The following is a 20,730-nucleotide window of genomic DNA, read 5'->3' as shown; positions in this document are numbered from 1 at the left end:
GGGTTAGCCAAATCCCGTAGCTTACTGCTCCCTTGATTTATTAAGTCCGCCAGACTAATTGTGACCGCTATTGTCACTTACAGAACCCATGACGGCAACTGAACAGTAATAAATGTACTCGCTCACCGCGATGCTAATTGGTGAGTAGGGTCAATGACCCACATGCTGCATTGTGAACTTAAGTCTATATTAACTATGTCTGAAGATTAATTTTAGACTGTCAATGTTACCTTTAGACAAGTGATGAAAAATCATCCATAATTGAATTATTCACGGGGCGTGGCCGAAGGCGTCGGGATGGCGGTCGCACTTTGAAAGTGCTCTGGACCCCCTCCGTCATCCGCCTTTTCTACGGCCGCTTCTGCTGCCTTCTACCTGGGTCCCGTGCTGCTGGGGCTCCCGTGCATCTCCGGCGCTGCTCCGGAAGGTTTTGGGCCCGCGATCGAAGCTGCCGCGGCCGGTGGGCGTCAGTTCACCCGGCCGGCCGCCGCGGAGCAAGATGGCGGCCCCGCTGAGGTCCCGCTTTGCTGTGGCGGCTCCCTGACGCGGTTGACCCCTCCACCCCCTTGGCAGGGGCTCTCCCGGTGGTGTGGACGGCGGGGAGTCCTGGCTGCTTCGTCGGAGTGTCCTTGAGCACCGCTGTGGAGGACTTTCAGGGTTGGGCGGTTCCCGCGTGCGGGAACTCGCTACCTCTTGACTGCGGTGAGTGCGGGCCTCAGGGAGCGGGAGATCGGCTGCCGGTACCGGGCAGCGGAGTGAGGGGAGGCTGCTTGCACCTGTTCACAGTCTCTTCACAGCGTCCCCCTCCCGTGCGGTGGTGCTGAGCAGCGGGGGAGGTGCGGCAGCCCTGGCCAGCCTTAGCTATCGAGCCCTGATTCCCCCCCCCTTGGACTGAACCGACGGTGCGGAGTGGAGGATGATGCTTTGAGGGTTTGATTCGTCATCCTGCTGGTTGACCTACAGAACTTGGGGCGGCCGGGGGGGCGCAGCACGGCCTGAGCTGCTGACCCCCAGGCAGGCTCTTCGGCACCCACCTCCAGCCTGATGTGTGTGGGCCCAGGAGGCTTGGTGAGGTGCTGACTTTGGCTACCATGGCGGGTAGCAGAGGGTGTGCCCAGGGTCGGGCCGACGGTTCGGCTGGAGGCGTTGATGTTGGCAGTGACTAGTGCGGGGGTCTGCCGGCCGCACCGAGGGTGACTCCGGTGAGTGGTGTGGGGGTCGGAGATCGGCCACTACGTCGGGTGGCGGGGGCGGTCGGGCGGATTGATACCCTGCCCCCCCTCCTCTGCTGCCACCCTCTGTTCCCGCGCCTCCTCTGGTCCTGGACCGGTTCCCTCCACAGACCGTCAGGGCCGAGCATTGGTCTGCCTCTCCAACGGAGCCCCTGGGGGGGGGGGCCGAGGTGGGATTCAGCCACCCTGTTGGGTGGCGGCGAGGCAACGCCTCCTGCCCCCCTCGTCGGAGTGGCATCCCCCGCGTCCTTCTAAACCGCGCTCCCGGATCTGAGGCGCGTCCTTGACCCGTCCGGCGGGAGTGGGAAAGCTTATTACTTATCGGACTCCGGGCCTCGGCCTCACATGGACTGCCTGTTCGTCGTGGCCCTCCGCTTTGCCCCCGAGGGGAGGTGGCGGCTACTAGACGGGGGGGACCGGTTTGAAAGCGCTGGAGTAGTGGTCGCCAAAAGGAGTGCCCGTTCCCCGCTGGTTCATCGTGTGGGGCCTACCACCTGGAGCAACCCATTGGACTGCGACCGCCTGTCTTGGGCTCGAGGGGGACTTTAGGCGCCTGGACCCGAGTACTGACGGTCTGGGTGTGGCGGGTCCCCTCCCTCCTCCACCGTGGAACAGCTCGCCCGTCCTGTGTCGTTAGGGGCCAGTTTTGTTGGCCATGGGCAAAAGCCGTACCCAGTAGGCTTCGGCCCCCCCGGACCCAAACGACAATGGACCAATTTACTACACCGGACAGAGACCAGGGCAGCGGTGCGCCCAGTGGGTCGGGTGCCCCCGGGGGTGACCTCACCACCATCCTGCAAGCGATAGGCGCATCGCAGGCATCCGTCGAGAATAAGATCGGAGAAGTACGGATCGACATGGCTCTCATCCGTCAGGATTTGCGCAACGCGACGGCACGAGTCGCAGAGGCGGAGGCTCGTATCTCGTCAGCGGAGGACGACATCGGCCAACTCAAGACCCAGGTGGCGCACCTTCAGACTCAGACCTCGGAGCTCCACCGCAGGGCTGAGGACGCCGAAAACAGGTCGCGACGTAACAACCTGCGCCTGGTAGGATTTCCTGAAGGAGTGGAGCACGGTCGTGTTGACACTTTTGTGGAATCCTGGGTGCGCTCCTGGATGCCTAAGGACTCCCTCTCGCCATGGTTTGCTGTCGAGCGGGCCCACCACTCCTTGGCTCCTCAACCTCCGCCCGGAGCTCCTGCCCGCCCCATAATTCTGAGGGTCCTTAACTTTAGAGACAGAGACGCTATCCTGGGCGCGGCCAGGGCAAAGGGCCCGCTACACTTTCAGAACGCCAGAATCTTGGTCTTCCCAGACTACGCCAGGGAAGTGCAAGCTCAGAGGCGAACTTACGACGAGGTAAAGCAGAAGCTCCGGCAATTGTGTCTCCGGTACGGCCTTCGCTTCCCGGCCCGGCTCAAGGTCCTCTTCCAAAATCAAACTATCTTCTTTGATACCCCACAGGTGGCCTGGAGCTGGCTCATGGAGGAGCGGCCCCTTGCGACTCGGTTGCCCTCCCCTTCAACACACTGGGATCCTTCACAGGCGCTCCCGACTACACCTCAGCCCCGGAGGCGTCGCACCAGGTCCCATAAGAAGAATGCCCGTCGGGGGGGGCGTCCCCATCACCAGGGGTATCGTCCGGGCGCCCCCCTCTCAAGCTTTGATCCAGGGCTCCGGTTCCGCAGACCCGCCTGTCCGGCGGGTGGACTTGAGTGGTAGCCCGGGCGGCCCGAAGACCCCATGCCAAGCAGTGTCCGACTCTGACCTGTCTCGGAGCCCGGCGCTCCGTGGCTTTGGTGACGACGAGGTTGCTTGACTGCGGCTGACACCGATCACTTACCGATTCAACTCTCGACCTCTTAAGTACGGAGCCGCCCTTCTGCCCCCTGGGGCAGAGACCCTGCAGCCTTTGGCTGGAGGTCAATGTTGTGATCGGTCCCCCGGCTTGGCTCTGGACCCGCGCATCTGTCCCCTTAGCTCTGGAATTGGGGGGGGAAGCGCGCGCTCTGGGGACTCTTCACTGTTGTTTGACTCATTTCCTCCTTCATTCCCTGGATTTACCTGCATTTCATAATGTATGCAGTTCTATGTGTTGTGGCAGCTGATATGGCATTTCATCCGTATTTAAGGAGGGGGGTCCATCTTCACAGTATTCCTGCCTCGCTAAACTTTTTAGCTTAGCACCTAGTCTGTTTATAAGGTTGCTCTTTTGACTTATTTCCTTTCAGGGTGACAGATGCTTCCTTTTCAGAAGTGTAGGGTGGGGAGAGTTGGGGGAGTGGGAGGGGGGGAAGACCGTTGTCTCCCGATTGTTGTTTTTAGCCGCCCACGGGCCACTGTCTCTGGGCTTTCTTGTTAGACACACACGCACAAAAGCCTTCGACGCCGACAAGCGACTCCTTGCCCCACGCGCCCCTCACACCGAGGCACTGGGTGAGGTTCATTGTGTTCCCTGGGGCCGTTCACACTGCGGTCCCTCTTTACGCACATTACCCACCAAGATGATATCCACTCCGCATAGGGCCCTGCACATCCTTTCTTGGAACGTGAATGGTCTTTTGGACCGGACCAAACGTACAGCGGTTCTACGCAGTGCTCAGCGCCATGGCCCGGACATCTTGCTCCTCCAGGAGACGCATCTCCTGGGTTCCCGATGTAACTTCCTCACCCGCTATGGGTTCGACAGGGTTTGGCATTCAGGTTTTACGCGAGGTTCCCGAGGGGTGGCGATACTGCTCCGGAAAGGGCTTCCCTTCACCCTGACGCAGGTTGTAACGGATTTGCAGGGCCGATATGTGGCCATAACGGGCATGATCGAGGGACATCCTCTTAGCCTTCTGTGTACTTACATTCCTCCCGCCAATCTGGCCGCTACCCTTACCCAGCTAACGCAGGTCCTTGCTTCCCTTCCCTAGGGTCTGATGGTTGTGGGGGGCGAATTTAACGCGGTCCTGCATCCCTCACGTGATGCGACGGGCACCCCATCAGCTTCCCGTTTGTCCTCTGCAAAACGACTATCTGACTGGTCCTCCGCCTTAGGCCTCTGTGACACCAGGAGAGTTAGGAATCTCCGTAGAGCGCAGTACACACATACATCCGCAGCCGACGGCACGCACTCTCGTGTCGACCTGCTCCTGTTACCGGCAGCAGATTGTCAATTGGTGACCAGGGCCGCGATCCTACCAAGGGGCATCTCTGATCACTCCCCCGTCTCCCTCCGTCTCGGAAACCCCCTGGCCGGCGGATGAATGCCTGGTTCCTGCAAGACACAACCTTTGAGTCTCTCAGGCAGGAGTTGAAACACTACTTTTCCACCAACGCCGGCTCGGTCTCCTCGCCGGGGACCTTGTGGGTGGCCGGCAAGGCGGTAATGCAGGGGGTGGGTAGGGGTCTGGTGCATGCGAAACGCAGAGAGCGGTCCGCCAGGCTGGCGCAGTTGGAGGCCCAGGCGGCGCGGCTAGAAGGCGCCTAGGCGGACCTTGAAGATGTCGTCTCCATTCGTCAGCTCGCACTGATCCGGGAGGAGATCTGCCAGATCTCGCTGGAATCGGCCAAAACGCTTTGGCGCTCCTCGGTCGCACACATTTACGGTTGGGGCGACAAGAATGGCAAACTCTTGCACAACCTGGTGTCCTACCCCAAGGCCAACCGCATCATTCCGGAGATCCGAGGTGAAGGGGGGCTCACCATGTCACCTCTCAGGCCATCGCTCGGACCTTCGCCAGCTATTACGCGACCCTTTATGCCGCCCGAACCCCTCGGTCTTCCTTGGGGGCCCTATTGGCGGACACTGGGACCGAGTTGCCCTGCCTCTCGCAGACTGATTCAGCAACTCTCGACCGCCCCGTCACGGCCGAGGAGGTACAAGGGGCCATCTCATTGTTGCGCTCCGGCAAAAGGCCCGGGCCCGACGGCTACCCCCAGGAGTATTATGCTGCGTTTCGGGATATGCTGGTCCCGTGTTTGGTGGAATTGTTCAATCACGTGGTGGAAGAGGGGTCCTTTCCACCTGAGACGGACGTGGCCACTATTGTAGTCCTTCCGAAGACGCAGCCACCCTCCCTCGCCTGCGCGGACTACCGTCCCATCTCCCTTATTAATACGGAGATCAATCTTTTTGCCACAGTGGTAGCCCAGAGACTCCGTCCCCTCTTGCAAACACTGGCTCATCCGGACCAATGCGTTTTTTTGCCTGCCCGGGGCACTCAGCATTGTATACGCCGCCTCCACCTCGCTCTGGCACACCGCAGCCATCTCACCCCGTATCTGGCCCTGCTCCTATTAGACTTTGAGAAAGCCTTTGATACGGTGGACTGGGGCTACCTGGGTGACGTATTGGAAAGGATGGGTGTTGGTCCCGCGTTCCGGCGTTTGATCCGGGTCCTATACTCCACTCCTAGGGCTAGGGTCCTTGTCAACGGTGTACTCTCGGAACCCTTCCCCATCCAGAGGGGCACCCGTCAAGGCTGCCCGCTCTCCCCGCTTTTATTCGCCCTTGTGATGGAGCCCCTGGCTTGCCTTATCCGCCAAGATCCCCTCATTCGGGGCTGGGCCTGGGACCCGACTCAGATTGGCAAAATAGCCCTATACCGGATGACGTCCTCCTCTTTCTGGCGGATCCCGAGTGTTCCGGCCCGAGATGTCTGAATGCTCTTTTGGCCTTTGAGCAGTCTTCCAGGCTCAGGCTTAACTCTGCGAAATTCACGCTGGTTCCCCTGCACCCCACACGGGCGTGCTTTGATTGGCAGACATCCATCCCCCTGCGTAGGCAGTCCTTTAAATATCTAGGGATGTGGATTGCTTTACACCCGGAGCTCGAGTGGGCCTTGAACATCACCCCCCTGGTTACTAGGGTGAGGGCGGACCTCATGAACTGGCAATCTCTTCCCCTCAACCCTCTTGGTAGAAGCGCCCTTTTCAAAATGTATTTATTTATTTATAAAGCGCCTGGTTACACCTAGCGGTGTGTCCCCGCGCTGAGATATCAAAGGGTAGACCTAAATAGTGACGTGCGCCAATCAGAGATCTGTTTTATGAAATAGCCAAGTCTTCAGAGTTCTGCGAAAAATATTTTCGCTAGGTTCTGTTCTCATGGTCATTGGCAGAGTATTCCATAATTTGGCCGCCAGGTACCTAAAGGAGCGTGCTTCCATTCTGGCTCTAAATATTCTAGGGACAGTCAGTAAGGCCATATCCCTGGATCGTAGATTACGTCCAGGGATGTATCTTGTCAATAGTGATTGAAGATAAAGAGGGCTTTTGTATGTGAGTATGCGATGGCAATAACACATAGCCTTGAATAGGATTCTCTTTTCTAAAGGCAACCAATTCAAGGTAGCCAGGGCTCTTCTAGTATTCGTTCTCCAGGGGAGGCTGAGGACTAAGCGGGCAGCAGCATTTTGCACCCTTTGTAATTTAGTTAGTCCTCTCTTAGATGCACCCAAATACAGTACGTTGCCATAGTCTAGTTGGGATGTGATTATTGCATGGACTATGGTTCTCTTGGCTTTTAATGGGAGCAAATCTATGACCTTCCTCAGGGTTTTCATTGCTCCGTAACACTTTCCCGCAACCTTACGTATCTGGCTGTCAAAAGACAGTTTGGAATCAACCCAGATCCCCAGATTCTTTACTTCTGTTTTAGGGAGGGGGACTTGTCCTAGTGTTTCAGGCCACCATGCAGAAGACCAAATGGTAGGTGTTTTCCCTACTACCAATACCTCTGTCTTATTCCCATTAAGTTTGAGACAGTGGTCAGTCATCCAGCCTGCCACTTCTTCAAGGCATTTTGTAAAGCGGATCGCTGCCTGTTCTCTGTTCTGGGATAGCACAACGATTAGTTGGGTATCGTCAGCATAGGATACGATCGATATCTCGTGCTTTTGCACACACTCAGCAAGTGGTCCCACATACATGTTAAACAGGGTGGGGCTTAGAATAGATCCCTGAGGGACTCCCTGCATTAATGGATGACTGTCTGATATATGTGCGAGTTGGACTACTTGAAAGCTCCGTTGGGATAGGAAAGAAGTCAGCCATTTGAGGGCATTGCTCCTGATGCCACAAGCCTCTAGTCTCTGTAGTAACAGGGGATGTGAAACGGTGTCGAAAGCTGCGCTGAGATCCAGTAGGATCAGCGCAGCTGTCTTCCCTTCATCCGCATATTTTCTTAAGGTCTCAGTTGCTATTAGTAAGGCTGATTCAGTAGAGTGCGCCTTTCTAAAACCTGATTGAGAGGGATGAAAAAGATCATTAGCGTTAATGTGCTCCACTAGTTGTTTATTGGTAATTTTTTCTGCAATCTTTGCCATCAGAGGTAGCAATGAAATGGGACGTAAGTTCTCTAGTACAGTGAAATCAAGTGAGGATTTCTTCCTCAGAGGTTTGACGATGGCCTGTTTCCAACTTAAAGGAACTGTCCCAGTCCTAAAAGAACGTTGGATAAGTTCAGAGATGTACGGCAGGATCATATTAATCCCTACCAATACTCTTTCAGGTCGTGCTGGATCGCGGGGTGATCTCGATTTTATTCCATTAATAGTGGCTATAAGTTCTTCCCTCTCCTGTATTATAAATTTGTTTAATGTCACTCCAGTAAACTCATCCTGATTGCCCGTGGGCTGATTACAGCCCAATTGGGCCTCAGTCGGAAAAGACGAGTATATCTTCGTGACTTTGTTGGCAAAGAAATCCGCCACTTCATTGCAGATCTGTTTGGAGGAGGTGGTAACTCTTTCCTCATCATTGTTTTTGAGGAATTTTAGGATAGTAAACAGTTCCTTGTGGGAGTTATCGGCATTATCAATTTTGACCGAGTAGAAGTCACGCCTAGTTTTTTTTATCAACGCGTGGTAAGCTTTTAAATCCTTATTGTATTTTTCTTTTAATCTAGTACAATAGGTTTTCCTCCAAGTTCGTTCTGCCTTTTTACATCCTTTTTTAGCCATACGTAATTCCTCATTGAACCAGGGTGCTGTTGCTTTCTCTCTCTGTGGGATTCTAGTATTCCAAGGTGCAACTTTATCTAAAGCCTTGGTGATCCAGGCCTCAATCTGCTCATTCGCTGTGTCAATGTTATTATCTAGCATAGGTTTCTGCTCCCCCAATGCGAGTGTGAAGGATGAGGGGTTAAAATTATTCCACTTTCTAGTGGTAATTACCTCCTTGGGAAATTATGGTCCTCCCCCACTTCCTATACATACTACAAAATGTTACCCTGTATCTCCCGGGGAGTTGGTTCCGGGAAATGGACTGGGGCCTTACTCGCTTCCTGTGGGGGGGGGGGGAAAGAGGCCGCGAATGTCCCTGGTGCGCTGCCGCATACCCCCCTATGATGGGGGAATGGGGGTGACTAATCTCCACCTCTACTACCTGGCCACACGGCTTATCGTGATCCATGATTGGTTTGCGGGGGGCTGGTCCGACCCAGCGTACAGAGTGGAACTTAGCTCACTAGATTTTTCGCAGCTCCAAGCCTATCTGTACGGGAGCCCGGTGCCACAGGCTCTTCCCACCGTCACCAGGGCAGTGCTTATGGCCTGGCGTGCTGCGCTGAGATATGTAAAGTGGGATCGGAGACTTACCAGGCACACACCCCTGTGGAGTGGGACGTGGTTGGCGGAGGTTTCCTCTCTCCAGGGCTTTCGCAGGTGGGACCTCATAGGGTTTCGCTGTTGGGAGACGTCTGGGTGGGGCACCATGTCAGATCCTTTGCAGACCTACAACACCGTCACTCCCTCCATTCCTCCCAATTCTATAGGTATCTACAATTGCGGCACGCCCTTCAGGTCCACGTCCCCTCCCCCGTGTCCTTTCCTGAATTCAGCCCCCTGGAGGCCCAGGTGATGATGGGGAACCTGGGTAGAGGAGGGGTGTCGCGGATCTACAGCTCCCTCGTGAACAACAGCCCTGTGGTCCTAGATCGGCTTCGCGCTCGCTGGGAGGGGTGGTTGGGTCCCCTGGAAGACGCAGATTGGAGGGATGCCCTTATGGCACCCAAAACGCTGATGACCTCCTCCAAGCTGCATCTAGTCCAACTCTACTATCGCCATGCAGCTTACCTTTCCCCCGCACGCCTATACACCGCCCGCTTACGTCTCTCTACATCCTGCACACGCTGCCAACGGGCTCCAGCTGACTTCTACCACATGGTGTGGCAATGTCCCGCCCTAGCGACATTCTGGACCGTGGTGGAGCGGGAGCTCACGCAGGCCCTTGGGTGGGAGGTGCCCCATGAACCGCGGCATCTGCTCCTGGGGGTGTTTGACGGCCTTGATGGATCCCGGGCTGATAAGCGCTTGTTGGGCACGGCGTTGGCGGTGGCAAAGCGAGACATTGCGGCATTCTGTCTCAGGCCAAACCCCCCTCAGTTCGGAGATGGAGGAAGGGAGTGGACTGGTGTGGCACTCAGGAGGAGCCTCTCTTTGCAGCCCGGGGATGTCCTGAACTGTTTGGTAAAATCTGGGGCAAATGGTTCAACTTATTGAGGATCTGAGGTTTTCCAGTGTTTTTGTACACGGTCCTTTTCTCAGTGGAGGGTATGCCCTCCCCCGGAAGGCTTTTAGGAATTCTTGTCCCTTCTGTTGCTTGCATTGTGCGTGTATAATGTGTCCGATTCAATGTCAATGAATTCCTTGTTCTCTTCAAAATCTAATAAAATTGATTATCAAAAAAATTGAATTATTCACTCACCGCGTTATATCGGTGAGTAGGGTCACAGACCTCTGTGCTGATTTTAATAAATATATCTACGCTGTACTTTCAGGTGAGGGTAATACCCACCATTAATCATTATACACTGATTAACTAGTCTTTTACTGATAGGACCTAAGGTTACCTTGAGTTACTGTGAATACTGCCTGAAGCCATTAAGTGGCTAATTCTCCACAAGAGTAAGCCGTACCATGAGCACCTCGATCACTTGCCCCAATTCATACACCATCCCTGGTGTTGATATTCATTCTTACCCATGTCATTGATAGGAACCATAAACCTGAATACAACCGAGAAGTATCCTTATATTAGGAAGATTCCTGCACTTTGAGCACCTTAACAGTCCTGCCGGGTAAGCAAGTCCTGTCCTTGACCTACAAGCCCACAGATCATTATTATTCCTACACGGTCACTAATACTATGTCCCACCTCCAGTCCCCAGTATTCCCGTCATGAAGAGGCCCCGTATCACAAGAGGGTCAAAACATCGTCGACAACTGAAAAAGGGAGAGCACCTGTGAAACTCTAATTGGTCTATGAAGAATTGAGTTTATTATATCTCCAAAGGGCTCCCCTTTTAATTACCAATAACCATCGCCTCCATTCCTTAATAGCACTACGTTTATTGCACCGTTTTGGTTATGGTCACTTCACTGGGGTCACAAAGTCACGGCAAAATTGTGGAAATGTATATAGTGTAAATACACAATTGGAAATTCTTTTATATCTGCTTTTTACTTGAAATACTGTCTATCCAAAATAAATTATACTCACTTCAGCTGAAGTGGGAACAGCTAAAATAATTGTTCTGTGGGTGTCTACAAAAACTTTGCTACAAAAGGGATAGGCCTAATTGAATTATGGTTTAATTTTTCTTTTTTTTCTGTCTCTGTTTAAGTCACGCAAGATATATTATTCCTTGCAAGAAATTTTATTAATTGATTCAAATGAGTTCCCCATGAACATTGTTTTCTGCTTGAAATGTTGATTTTCATAGCGCACTTATCACCGAAGAGGGTATCCGGGTGCTTGCATATAGTATAGTATGAAGTAAAGAAGATTCAGAGCTGGAGGACACCCATTTTGTCGCTAAAGATGCAGGCACAGTAGTCCTCAAAAAGTTCTCCAAAACTTCTTTATTATCTCACTTCTGCTTTGAAGAGACAAAATAATAAATAAAGACTGAAATATTTGAGGACCACTGTGTTTGCATCTTTAGGGATGAACCGGGGGCCCCTCCAGCTAAGAAACTTCACTATCTTCTGCAATTGCACCAGCAGTATCCTTAATATGATGCTGTTTAGGGAAGCAATACTGCATAGGTGGAGAGGTGTGTCACAGTTCGATCCCCGGCTCTGGCGGCAGCTCAGCACCATGTGACTCTGGGCAATAGCTCACTTAATTTCCATGACGGCCCCTAGCGCCTTGAGACCCGTAGGGGTGAGTAGTTGGCGCTTTACAAATACCGGATATGACCATGAAGGACTGACTGTGGTGTGCAGTCATTAGCCATAGCTATTTTTGTAAATTATTTAGTGTTTTGGTAAATAGCACCTCAATTTGCTTTAAAAATAGGGCTTCTTCTCTTGGCTTAAAATCACTGCAATGAAGCTATTTATCAGTTATCTCTGTAGTATTGTTTACATTCATCAGAAACCAATTAGCACTCATATTCCATTACTATAACTGCAAAGCTTCGTTGTCAAAACTGCTCACCCACATAACTGTTTATTCTATTTATAACCTCATTCAGGACGAATATGGATTTGTCAGATTGGGCAGGAGTGACCCTTTTGAAGCAGACCTGTACTGATTTTCATATGGGTTTATTTATTTTTATTTATTTATTTGTTGAGTTTTGTATTGCGCAATCTTAGCCCGAGGGTATCCGAGAGCTTTACAGAGTTAGCACAATAGCAAATTACATGAGATGCATGTGGCGTACACAGAAAGACAAAATATGTAGTGACAATATATAAAAAGTAGAATACAGGGGAAACGGCAAATACAACGACAGCAAAACAACGAATGCGTCTAAACCACGAATTACATTTACAACGCAAGTCGTTACAACGACATGCGTTAGGTCAAGCAGCATTGGACTTTAAAGTCCAACGCTTTCCCTACTGTTATGGTAACTGGAGTTGGAATAGTAAATTATACTATTCCAAAGTCCAGCACCCCCCTAAGGCAAGACTTTGTAATGACTTGCATTGTAAATAGAATGTGTGGTTCAGATGCATTCGCTGTTCCGCCCGCCTTGATAAGGAACGCGTGGAAAATCAATGCGTGGTGGTGTCATACAACCAGAATACAGTAGAAAGTAAGATATATGGACAGTATAGTCCGGAGGTAGATATGGTAGCCCAGCAGCAATTGCATGAGGTGCATAAGGGGTAGGTAAAGAGAAATGCAAACCTACAGAATGTAATGGAGTGTGCACAGAGAAATTACTCGGGTATATTTAAGCATCATCCGGCAACTTGCGAGCAGTTTAGGTGAGGATTAAGTAAAGAGATAGTTCTTAAACTTGCTGAGCCAGTCTCAAAGCCCAAAACACTAGTTGGGTGGCCTGTGTTACTGTTCAGCTGGAACATGCCCTATTCATTCTGGCTAGTCAATCTGTTTTTTGGAGATCTAAAATTGATTTGCTTGTGGCTGGCCCTTTTCAGTCCTTTATTGCCACTGATTTGGGTTGAAACAATGGAATGGGATGTATTCATTCAATTAACAGTGCTACAAACTGAATCGGGTATTTTTAACCATCCCTTTCCTTCCTTCTGAAGACCCTTTCCAGTGAAATATTGGGTCAACAAAGCCATGCTCGATCCAACCATCATACACAGCTGTAGAAATATCGCTGGCCTCCCAGTGACAGTTCATATCCTAGTAATAACTTGCTTTACTGAGCTGCAGCTTTTGCCGTCCGTAACCCTGTTTTGGATAACAGTGTTCCCTCATCACTAAGGATTTTCAGCCAAGATACTTAAGGGAGAAGAGGCAACTGGGCACACATTATCAACAGTTCAAATATGACATAAAATTGTACAACTACCTACAAGTGGCGTGTATGTACGTTCTATTGGCCATCGGCCTGATGTTTTTCAACCAGTGGCAGCTGCCACAGAATACTACAGGTGGGGTGGGGAGGTTTGAAAAACAATGGAACTTACCTGGCTGCCAGCCACAGCCTCTCCTCCATCCTGTTCTGTTCCTCCCAGAAGCAGGAAGCATACAGACTCCCCTAAGCCAATTACGAATCTGCTGTTATTTGCATGAGAGTAGCGTCATGATTGGTCTGAGCACTCTGGTTCGGTGTTCAGACGGGGAGTTGGAGCTTGTACATGTTCTCCACCCAGGTTGTGCAATACAGCCAGGTGGAGAATATGCCAAGTGCACATGACTGTTTGGCCGGCTCAAGAAGGCAGGTCAAACCGTCATGCGCACTTACCTGCACCAACCATTCCTGCTCCTGCTGGCCATGAGTAAAGCCCAGCCCCGCCCCTTAAAACTGCCTGAGTATAGAAAAATAAAATTATAATAACACTGCATTATCATTTTACTTTTACTATTTCCACTGCTCAAAGAGCAGTGGGGCGGCGCTCCTCCGCCTTAGCGGGGGAGTGGCTGCTGTTTTTAACTTTAAATTTTGTATCATTTTTACCTCTCTCATGCTGGTTTCTCCTAGCTTAACTAAACACATTATTTTGGTTCACATGTTTGCTTTTGAATTCCTCTGCATTGCTTATTAGTAGCTGCATTACTGTTTTGTGTATATTCAACACCTGTGTTCAGTGATGTTCATGTGGAGTGTGAAGCAAAATCAACAGGACATTTTTTGGAAACATGAGTGCGAAGTAGAATCAATGTCTGATGTTTAACAGAAGTGGGACATTTCGTATGGTATAGAGAGGCAATGCACAATAGCAGTGTGGCATTCGCTGCAGACAAAAACTGAGGAACTGACGCATTCTGGGAATTTTAATCTTTGTTCGAGTGCATTGAACCCACTGGAAGTATGCATCTGACAACAATGATTTGTAAAATAAAGCCCATGACTGGAAACATGTGGTCCTTCTGTCAAGGACCAGCATGGCATCTGTAATATTGCATTACATTTTGAGGGGATCCTGTCCACGGTCTACTAGAGTGCCCATTTTTCACGAGTTGAAGAAACAACAGGACAATTTGAACCAGTTAAGAACAATGTTAAATAGGATCATGTCTATTTGGACGTCAGCGATGATGATTCAATTTATTATTGAAACTACAAGAGTGGTAAGAATGAGGAGAGAGCAGAAAGGGCGAATCCTAAGATCAAAGTCTTTAAAGATCTGTTTATGAAACTTCTGGAAAAGCAGGGCATTCCTTAATCTCAAAATACCGGATAAGGTTAAATCAAACAAAGAACTATTTTTCCCTGCCAATGGATTGAGTGGCTTTTAAGAGTCAGAGAGGGAGCGAGTGCCCCTCCAAACCCAATCTATTGCAAGGTGGGCAGATTAGAAGTTTTGAGAACTGGAAGAGGATACATGGGGTGACAGAGAAAGAATGCTTCAGATACCATGAATTTAGACACTGGCTGCGGAGGTACTCAGATAGCAGGATGGCGGTGACACAGAAGATGCCCAATGAAACTTTGATCACTACTTTTACGGGAACGCAATAGTTTGTCTTGGGGTTATGAAAATTGTTCACCATGCCTTTAATGAAAATCATATTGAAATATATATTAAGGAGGGGGCTACACTGGGTAGAAAGGTTCTGAGGCCCTGCTGGGTAAGATAATGGAACAACAACATTAAAATATGATAAAGGCACTCTGTACAGACAATCATCCTTTAAGATTTTGACAGATTGGTATTGAACCATAGACAAACAAAGCAGAACCTTTCTGGGATACTTGATCCTCATGCTGGAGGCAGTATGGAGGTGGGTGAACCTATTCCTTTTTGGTGGTCTTGCCCTACGCTAAAGACGTCTTGGAAAGAGACATTAGCGGGCATTAGGAAAGTAGTGGGCTAATAAGCCCTCTCATTCCTGAAGCTCCCTCACACTTGTTCAAGGTTTAAGACTGGTGGCTTGGGAGGAAATGGGTATCAAGGAGTTAAGGATTAGATCATAACTGTTAGTAGTGGCCAGATTGGCAACTAAAAGACAATGGAAACAAACAACTAGTCAAACCATCATCATTTAGTACTGAAAAGTCTGGAAGAAGATAGTCAAGACGGTAAACAACGTTTACCCCGAAACTTTTTCCCCGCTTGGAATCACAACGCGGTCGTTACAACGGCCGCTTTGTGATTCCGCATACCATTACTCCGCAAGTCGGAAGAACAACCTGCGGAGGGTGGGAGGGGGGATGGGGGGGAGAGGTGTTGGATTTAAAATCCAACACCTTCCCTAGTGTCCGCACACACTGGAGTTGGAATAGTAAATTATACTATTCCAACATCCAGCTCCCCCCCTCCGCAAGTCGTTGTTCTGACTTGCGGAGTAATGATATGCGGAATCACAACGCGGTCGTTGTAACGACCGCGTTGTGATTCCAAGCGGGGGAAAAGGCGGCGGAATAACGTCGTACATTCAGTCAAGGCCAACTAACTAGGCACTCAGTGAAAAGACTTCCTGTCAGTATGACTAGCTGTCCTACTGTTTTGTTTAGGTGGGGAATCGCTTAGAAATAACATGCCCTCCTAGAAGTCGGGCCCTACATCTCACTACATGATGACATTAATGAAGCATCTACATCTGAAAAGAGAACTGCAATGTACTTTCGGTGTATACTGCAGTGTGAGCCATGGGATAGGAAAGTTAGGGGTTTCTTGTAAATCCTTAGTTGGTTTATTGCAGAATTATGTGATGGCAAGGATCAAACCTCATGCATATATTTGTTGGCTGAAGGCATGACCTCCTAATACTACATACAAAGTTGTGTCAAAAAGAAAGGAAAAGACCTCACCAACGAAAAGATTAAGGGTGACTTCCTGTCCTGCTGAGCTATTGCTCTTGTATAGGCAGTAGAGGGTTCCAGCGATCCATAGAATGCCATGCCCAGAGATCTCAATGAGTTTCATGAGGGGCCGGGCACTGCCCCAGGATGAGCCGTCACCAGCACAGACCCCAATACGCTTGGACAACCACAGGTCAATGGCCAGGAGTGAGCGGAGGGCGATACCCAGAAAGGATGGATGTCGCTTCATGCAGTCCTCCTCAGGGAAGTCCTTCTGGGAGGAGGAGGAATCCTTGTGCCGCACAGGGCTCTCTGAGGAACGCAGGCGGATAGTGGTGGGGTCTGCCATTTCAGTCCGATTGTTCACCAAGGAGATAAACTCCAGCCTTCAGTTAGTGGGCCCGGCGCTGCTGTTCACTGTTCTGCTCTCAGGCTGGGCATCTCAGTGTGCTTTAGGAGAACCTAAACAGATAATTAAAAAGATCAATTAAAATGATGAATTGTTGTGTGTTGCTCAAACTCACCCTTCAGGGCACGCAAGATTACTCTGAATGGTAAATGCACTTTTAAGGTGTCTGTTTATAATATTTATGTGTGTCTGTGTACCTATGAGCCAGTATACTGTACCAACAAATTCTAACAGTACAGCACACGCACTCATTAACACCAAAATATATCTGTTATGTCCATAAAGTCAGTGAGCGTAGCGTTAGGAAAGAACATTGACCCTTCCCTATTTGGAGTATAATAGGTTGTTCTTGCTGATGTCACAGGGCTACTAAATAGCTGGGAGGCACATTCATGTGGCAGGGTTTCTCAACCAGCAGATGTGTGTGTGCTACCTACAGCCACTGACTACTGTGCTCCGATTCTGGCCAACTCCAGGATCTCACACTGGCAACGAGGAGGGCCTGATCGTTGTCTTACACCCACACATCCAGGATCTCTAGGGGTGCAGTCGCACACACAGTGGAGGATGGTACCCTTTTCAAGTGTCCCGCTAGCACCATCAAGTCCTCATAGTGCGCCCGCGTGTCTGCCAGTGGGCACATGGCCATGTCTTGTTCATCCTGCCTAGCCTCAACATCACTGAAACCAGAGCAAGAAATCAAGGATTGCCAAGTCAACCCCAGCAGCCTCCTGCACAAAAGCATTGCGGCCTGAAAGAAGGAGGAAAGACAAGAAATTAGGGGCACAAAGTGAAACGTGTATGCCTATAATCCGAATACATATAGGGGCATCTGATGGGCAGCACACTCGCTGAAATCATCGCCAGATCCACTGGCTATGCATATGTCCCAACTGCTCAAGTTTGCATTGCTCCCGCACACATGTGGTAAGTCAAGCCACCGAAAGCGACGTTCATCATTGTTAGCACTCCAACAAGCGAGCATTGCATGAAGTCTACTATTCACCATGATTTTCCATAGGCCACATTCAGACACCAAGGACACAATAAGGGCAGTCCTCACAGAGATTAAAGTACTTAAACAACATATAGAACAGACTGTCCTTTGATGTCACTGAATTGTACAGCAAAATGTAGGTACAAAGCACCCCTCCTATTTTGCCATTTTATTTGAGCTGCCTGATAATCAGTGGTTGCAACATAGAATAGGTCACAAATGCTGATAACTACAAAGCAGTGAATAAAGACACCAACTCTGCTAAAATACTCTCCATTCTGCAGCAGTCCTCCCTGAAACCAAGCTGTACCTGGCTGATGAGCCCAAAACTAGGGGGAAAATGGTGCTGGGTTGCTTGTGTTCCGTTTCAGGGAGGACCTGGCTTGACAGTTCGGGCTGGACTGCTCCAATTGGAGCAGGGTCAATCAAGACTGATTTGCATATAGCTGGGTCCAAACAGTGGTGACATGGTGGGCAAAATAATGATGTATTGGGATGTGGCCCTGAGTAATTACCAGTGGCTGAGATTTATTCAAGCATTCATCCATCACTTTTTTGTATATGTTCGGGTATGGATTCTAGCAAGGCTCTGATTCTGCTACTTCTCCGCAAATCTACATTAGCTGGAAGTAGGCGGGAAGCGGTAGTTCTAGGTTGGAATCCCCTCAAAGTCCAGGCACCCCCACAAACTAAAATGTTTAAAAGTATTCAATAACTTTTTGACAATCTCTTCCCACTCTGGAAAAGGTTGGAAATGTACTCCTGACAAGGACAGGAATCAAATATTCTCCAGAGTGAGAAAAAGGGAGGATGTAGGGAAAGTAAATTTGCAATTGATCAGCTGATTTTCACACAAGCAAACATACACGTATGTGTTTTCCAAAGAAAAAATGAAATTCCCCAAAAATTGATAGGAGTGCAGTTTCAAGGCCTATTTATGCATGCCCTTGTGACTTCTGGAAGTTATACATCTGCATCAATGTAAGGACATACACATGTGGTGCAATTTTGTGGCTTTGTTTACGAATCAGACCCTAACTTATTTTCAAGTTGCCCAAAATTATTTTAGACTCATTCTCCTTTGGTAATCTTTTTTTTTTTATATTGACGTTTATCAAACATGTTTTATTAAATGAGGCCTCAGAGAACAGAATTTAAAATTGTGCAATACTTTAGTAAAACCTTTTTTTCAAGCTGCACATTTTTTCTTTACATTTAATTTTGGAAGTGAGCAATCACTGATCATGCTTCCATGATTATGCATGTATCTGTCTATCATCATTATTAACAGCTTCAATTGTTACATAGTACATGCTTTTACAGTGGAACCACTATTGGTAATGTAAGCTGAGTTCACAACTCACATCATTTCCTTAGAGTGTTCTCGCTTATTGTAAAGGTTTGGTATTATTGAATTATTTACACAAGTTGAATGTAGATCCAAACACGGTTTTAATGGAAGACAATCCTCTTTCATGGATCCATACTGTGGGACTGTAAGCTGGCAGCCAAATGGTGCGTGATGCATGAGTTGGGGCTTATTTGTCCAGTGGACACAATATACACGAAAACGTGTTGTCCTTGACCCTAAACAAGAGGTCCTGGGTATTGGGCAATCCCACACTCCTGACAAATCATTGAGATATATAACCTCATGTGTGCCTTCCATGATGTAAAAGCCTGAATTTTACATCTGAAGTGCAGCTGAAGTGTTTCAAAATTGCATTAAAGAAGTACTCTGTGGATTAATTGGGGTCATCAACATCAGTGATGACATTATAGTACATGCCGCCATTGCCATCACTGAGCAACACCATACCCGACTTAGAGCAGTGCGCAACAGAATCTGTGAGAGTGGCCACACACCACTTCTCAGTAAGCGTGAGTTTCTAAATCTAGAAATTACCTGTTTCGGCGATAGAGAAGGGCATCCACATCAAAAGTGCTTCACCTCCACGAGGCATCTCTGAGATATGCAGTTTCTTGGGGATGGCGACCTACAGTAATCGTGTTATTCACAACAGTTCACCAATGGATGGGTCCCATACTTTTCAAACTCATTGGATGTAAAAGCTCATCTTACAATGGGACAGTGTAGACTGCCGGGACAGTGCCCTGTGTCCTTCATGTATGGTACTGCATCATACTCTTGCACCAGCACCAAAGCTGCTGAGAGCTGGGTTAGGTGGAGAAATTACTAGGACGGCCGAGGCAAGCTCAGGCTTTCTCATACTTTGGCTGCTGAGAAAAATACTACATTTAGCCTTAAGACCAACCAAGCCGCAGGTATCCTCTGTGGCAATCATCCTCTCTGAAACAGATTATTGCGATGGTCTGTACCTTGGCTTCTGAGCTCATCTAATGGTCTAACAAAGGTTTACAACTTTACAGTCAGGACTGCCTACAACCTTCAGAAATTCGACGATGTCTCAGAGGAACTACCTGATGGTTGAACAAAGATTGTTTTTGTAAATGTCTCTACTTCAGCCATAGGGTGTTTAATGGACATGAAACATTGGAAATTGTCAGCATCCCACAACCTTACATGTAAGGGAGGACACTTCGCTCTGAAAATCAGGGTTTACTGTGTTTTCCATGCATTAAGAATGTTCCTTTCCTTACCCTTTGGAACTACTTACCCTCACAACACAGCAATATTGAATGTCAATGGGCTTTTAGGAATGCACTGTACACGTGTCTGTTTTGGTAGGGGTTTAATGGTGGGTGATCATGTTTCAGGCAGCAGCTAGTTTTCTTCCTGGTCGTCTAGGTGTCAGGAAGCTTCTAGTTGTGAGTGTGCTTTACAAATAAAATAAGTGCAGAAATAACATACAGCCCTCTTAGCCTTTGGTGACTGTCCCTCTCCACCTTAGTGGAAATGGCCTGGAAAACTTGGCCAGCACTGATTGGCTAGGTTTTGTGTTTGAACATGTCCCAGCTTTACCTTGACTCTGGCTTCCTGCCAATGTCCCTAATCCTGGTCCCTGAGCGAACTCCTTGCATTCAACTGAATCTCCAGCAAAACTCAGTAGCCTCGGTTGGGACGGCTTTCTATATGGATCAAGACTATGGATGTTGCCATGTTCTCCCCAAGCTCTCACTACTGGAAAAAGCTTTACTGCAGCAGGTAAAAAAATGTGCAGCTGTTCAGGTCCCGCTATCTAGATTAGACGATGACTTGAGCAACTGTTGCTGTCATAGAACTAAGACTTAATAGTCAGTTGGCCAAAACCAAATAATAGAAATCTGCTTCACCGGAGGGTTGAGAATGTGCTTGGACCGTTGAAGGAGTGCTCCCGTGGAAGGAGCGCTCCCGTTGAAGGAGTGCTCCTGGTGTTGAGGAGTGCTCCCGTTGAAGGAGTGCTCCCGTTGAAGGAGTGCTGGCGTTGAAGGAGTGCTGGCGTTGAAGGAGTGCTCCCGCT

General features: G+C 49.3%; 1 protein-coding gene and 1 long non-coding RNA gene across 4 annotated transcripts in view; one reads left to right on the top strand and one right to left on the bottom strand.

Annotated features, from left to right (window-relative positions):
- The window catches only part of LOC146833662 (polyisoprenoid diphosphate/phosphate phosphohydrolase PLPP6-like), a 174,737-nt gene that overhangs the window by 7,569 nt on the left and 146,438 nt on the right, over positions 1–20,730 (bottom strand). For all 3 annotated transcript variants that reach the window (XM_085601546.1, XM_085601547.1, XM_085601544.1), the window contains exon 2: positions 15,912–16,364. In XM_085601546.1, the coding sequence (XP_085457672.1) occupies positions 15,912–16,251 (340 nt within the window). In that variant the 5' untranslated portion in view covers positions 16,252–16,364. The remainder of the gene's footprint in view (positions 1–15,911; positions 16,365–20,730) is intronic.
- The window catches only part of LOC146833663 (uncharacterized), a 74,705-nt gene that overhangs the window by 23,072 nt on the left and 30,903 nt on the right, over positions 1–20,730 (top strand). The window lies entirely within an intron of this gene.

The sequence above is a fragment of the Triturus cristatus genome, chromosome 4_2 (genome assembly GCF_964204655.1).
Source record: "Triturus cristatus chromosome 4_2, aTriCri1.1, whole genome shotgun sequence".
NCBI lineage: Eukaryota > Metazoa > Chordata > Amphibia > Caudata > Salamandridae > Triturus > Triturus cristatus.
Note: the sequence above shows the minus strand (reverse complement) of the source record. Positions and strands in the feature narration are given on the sequence as shown.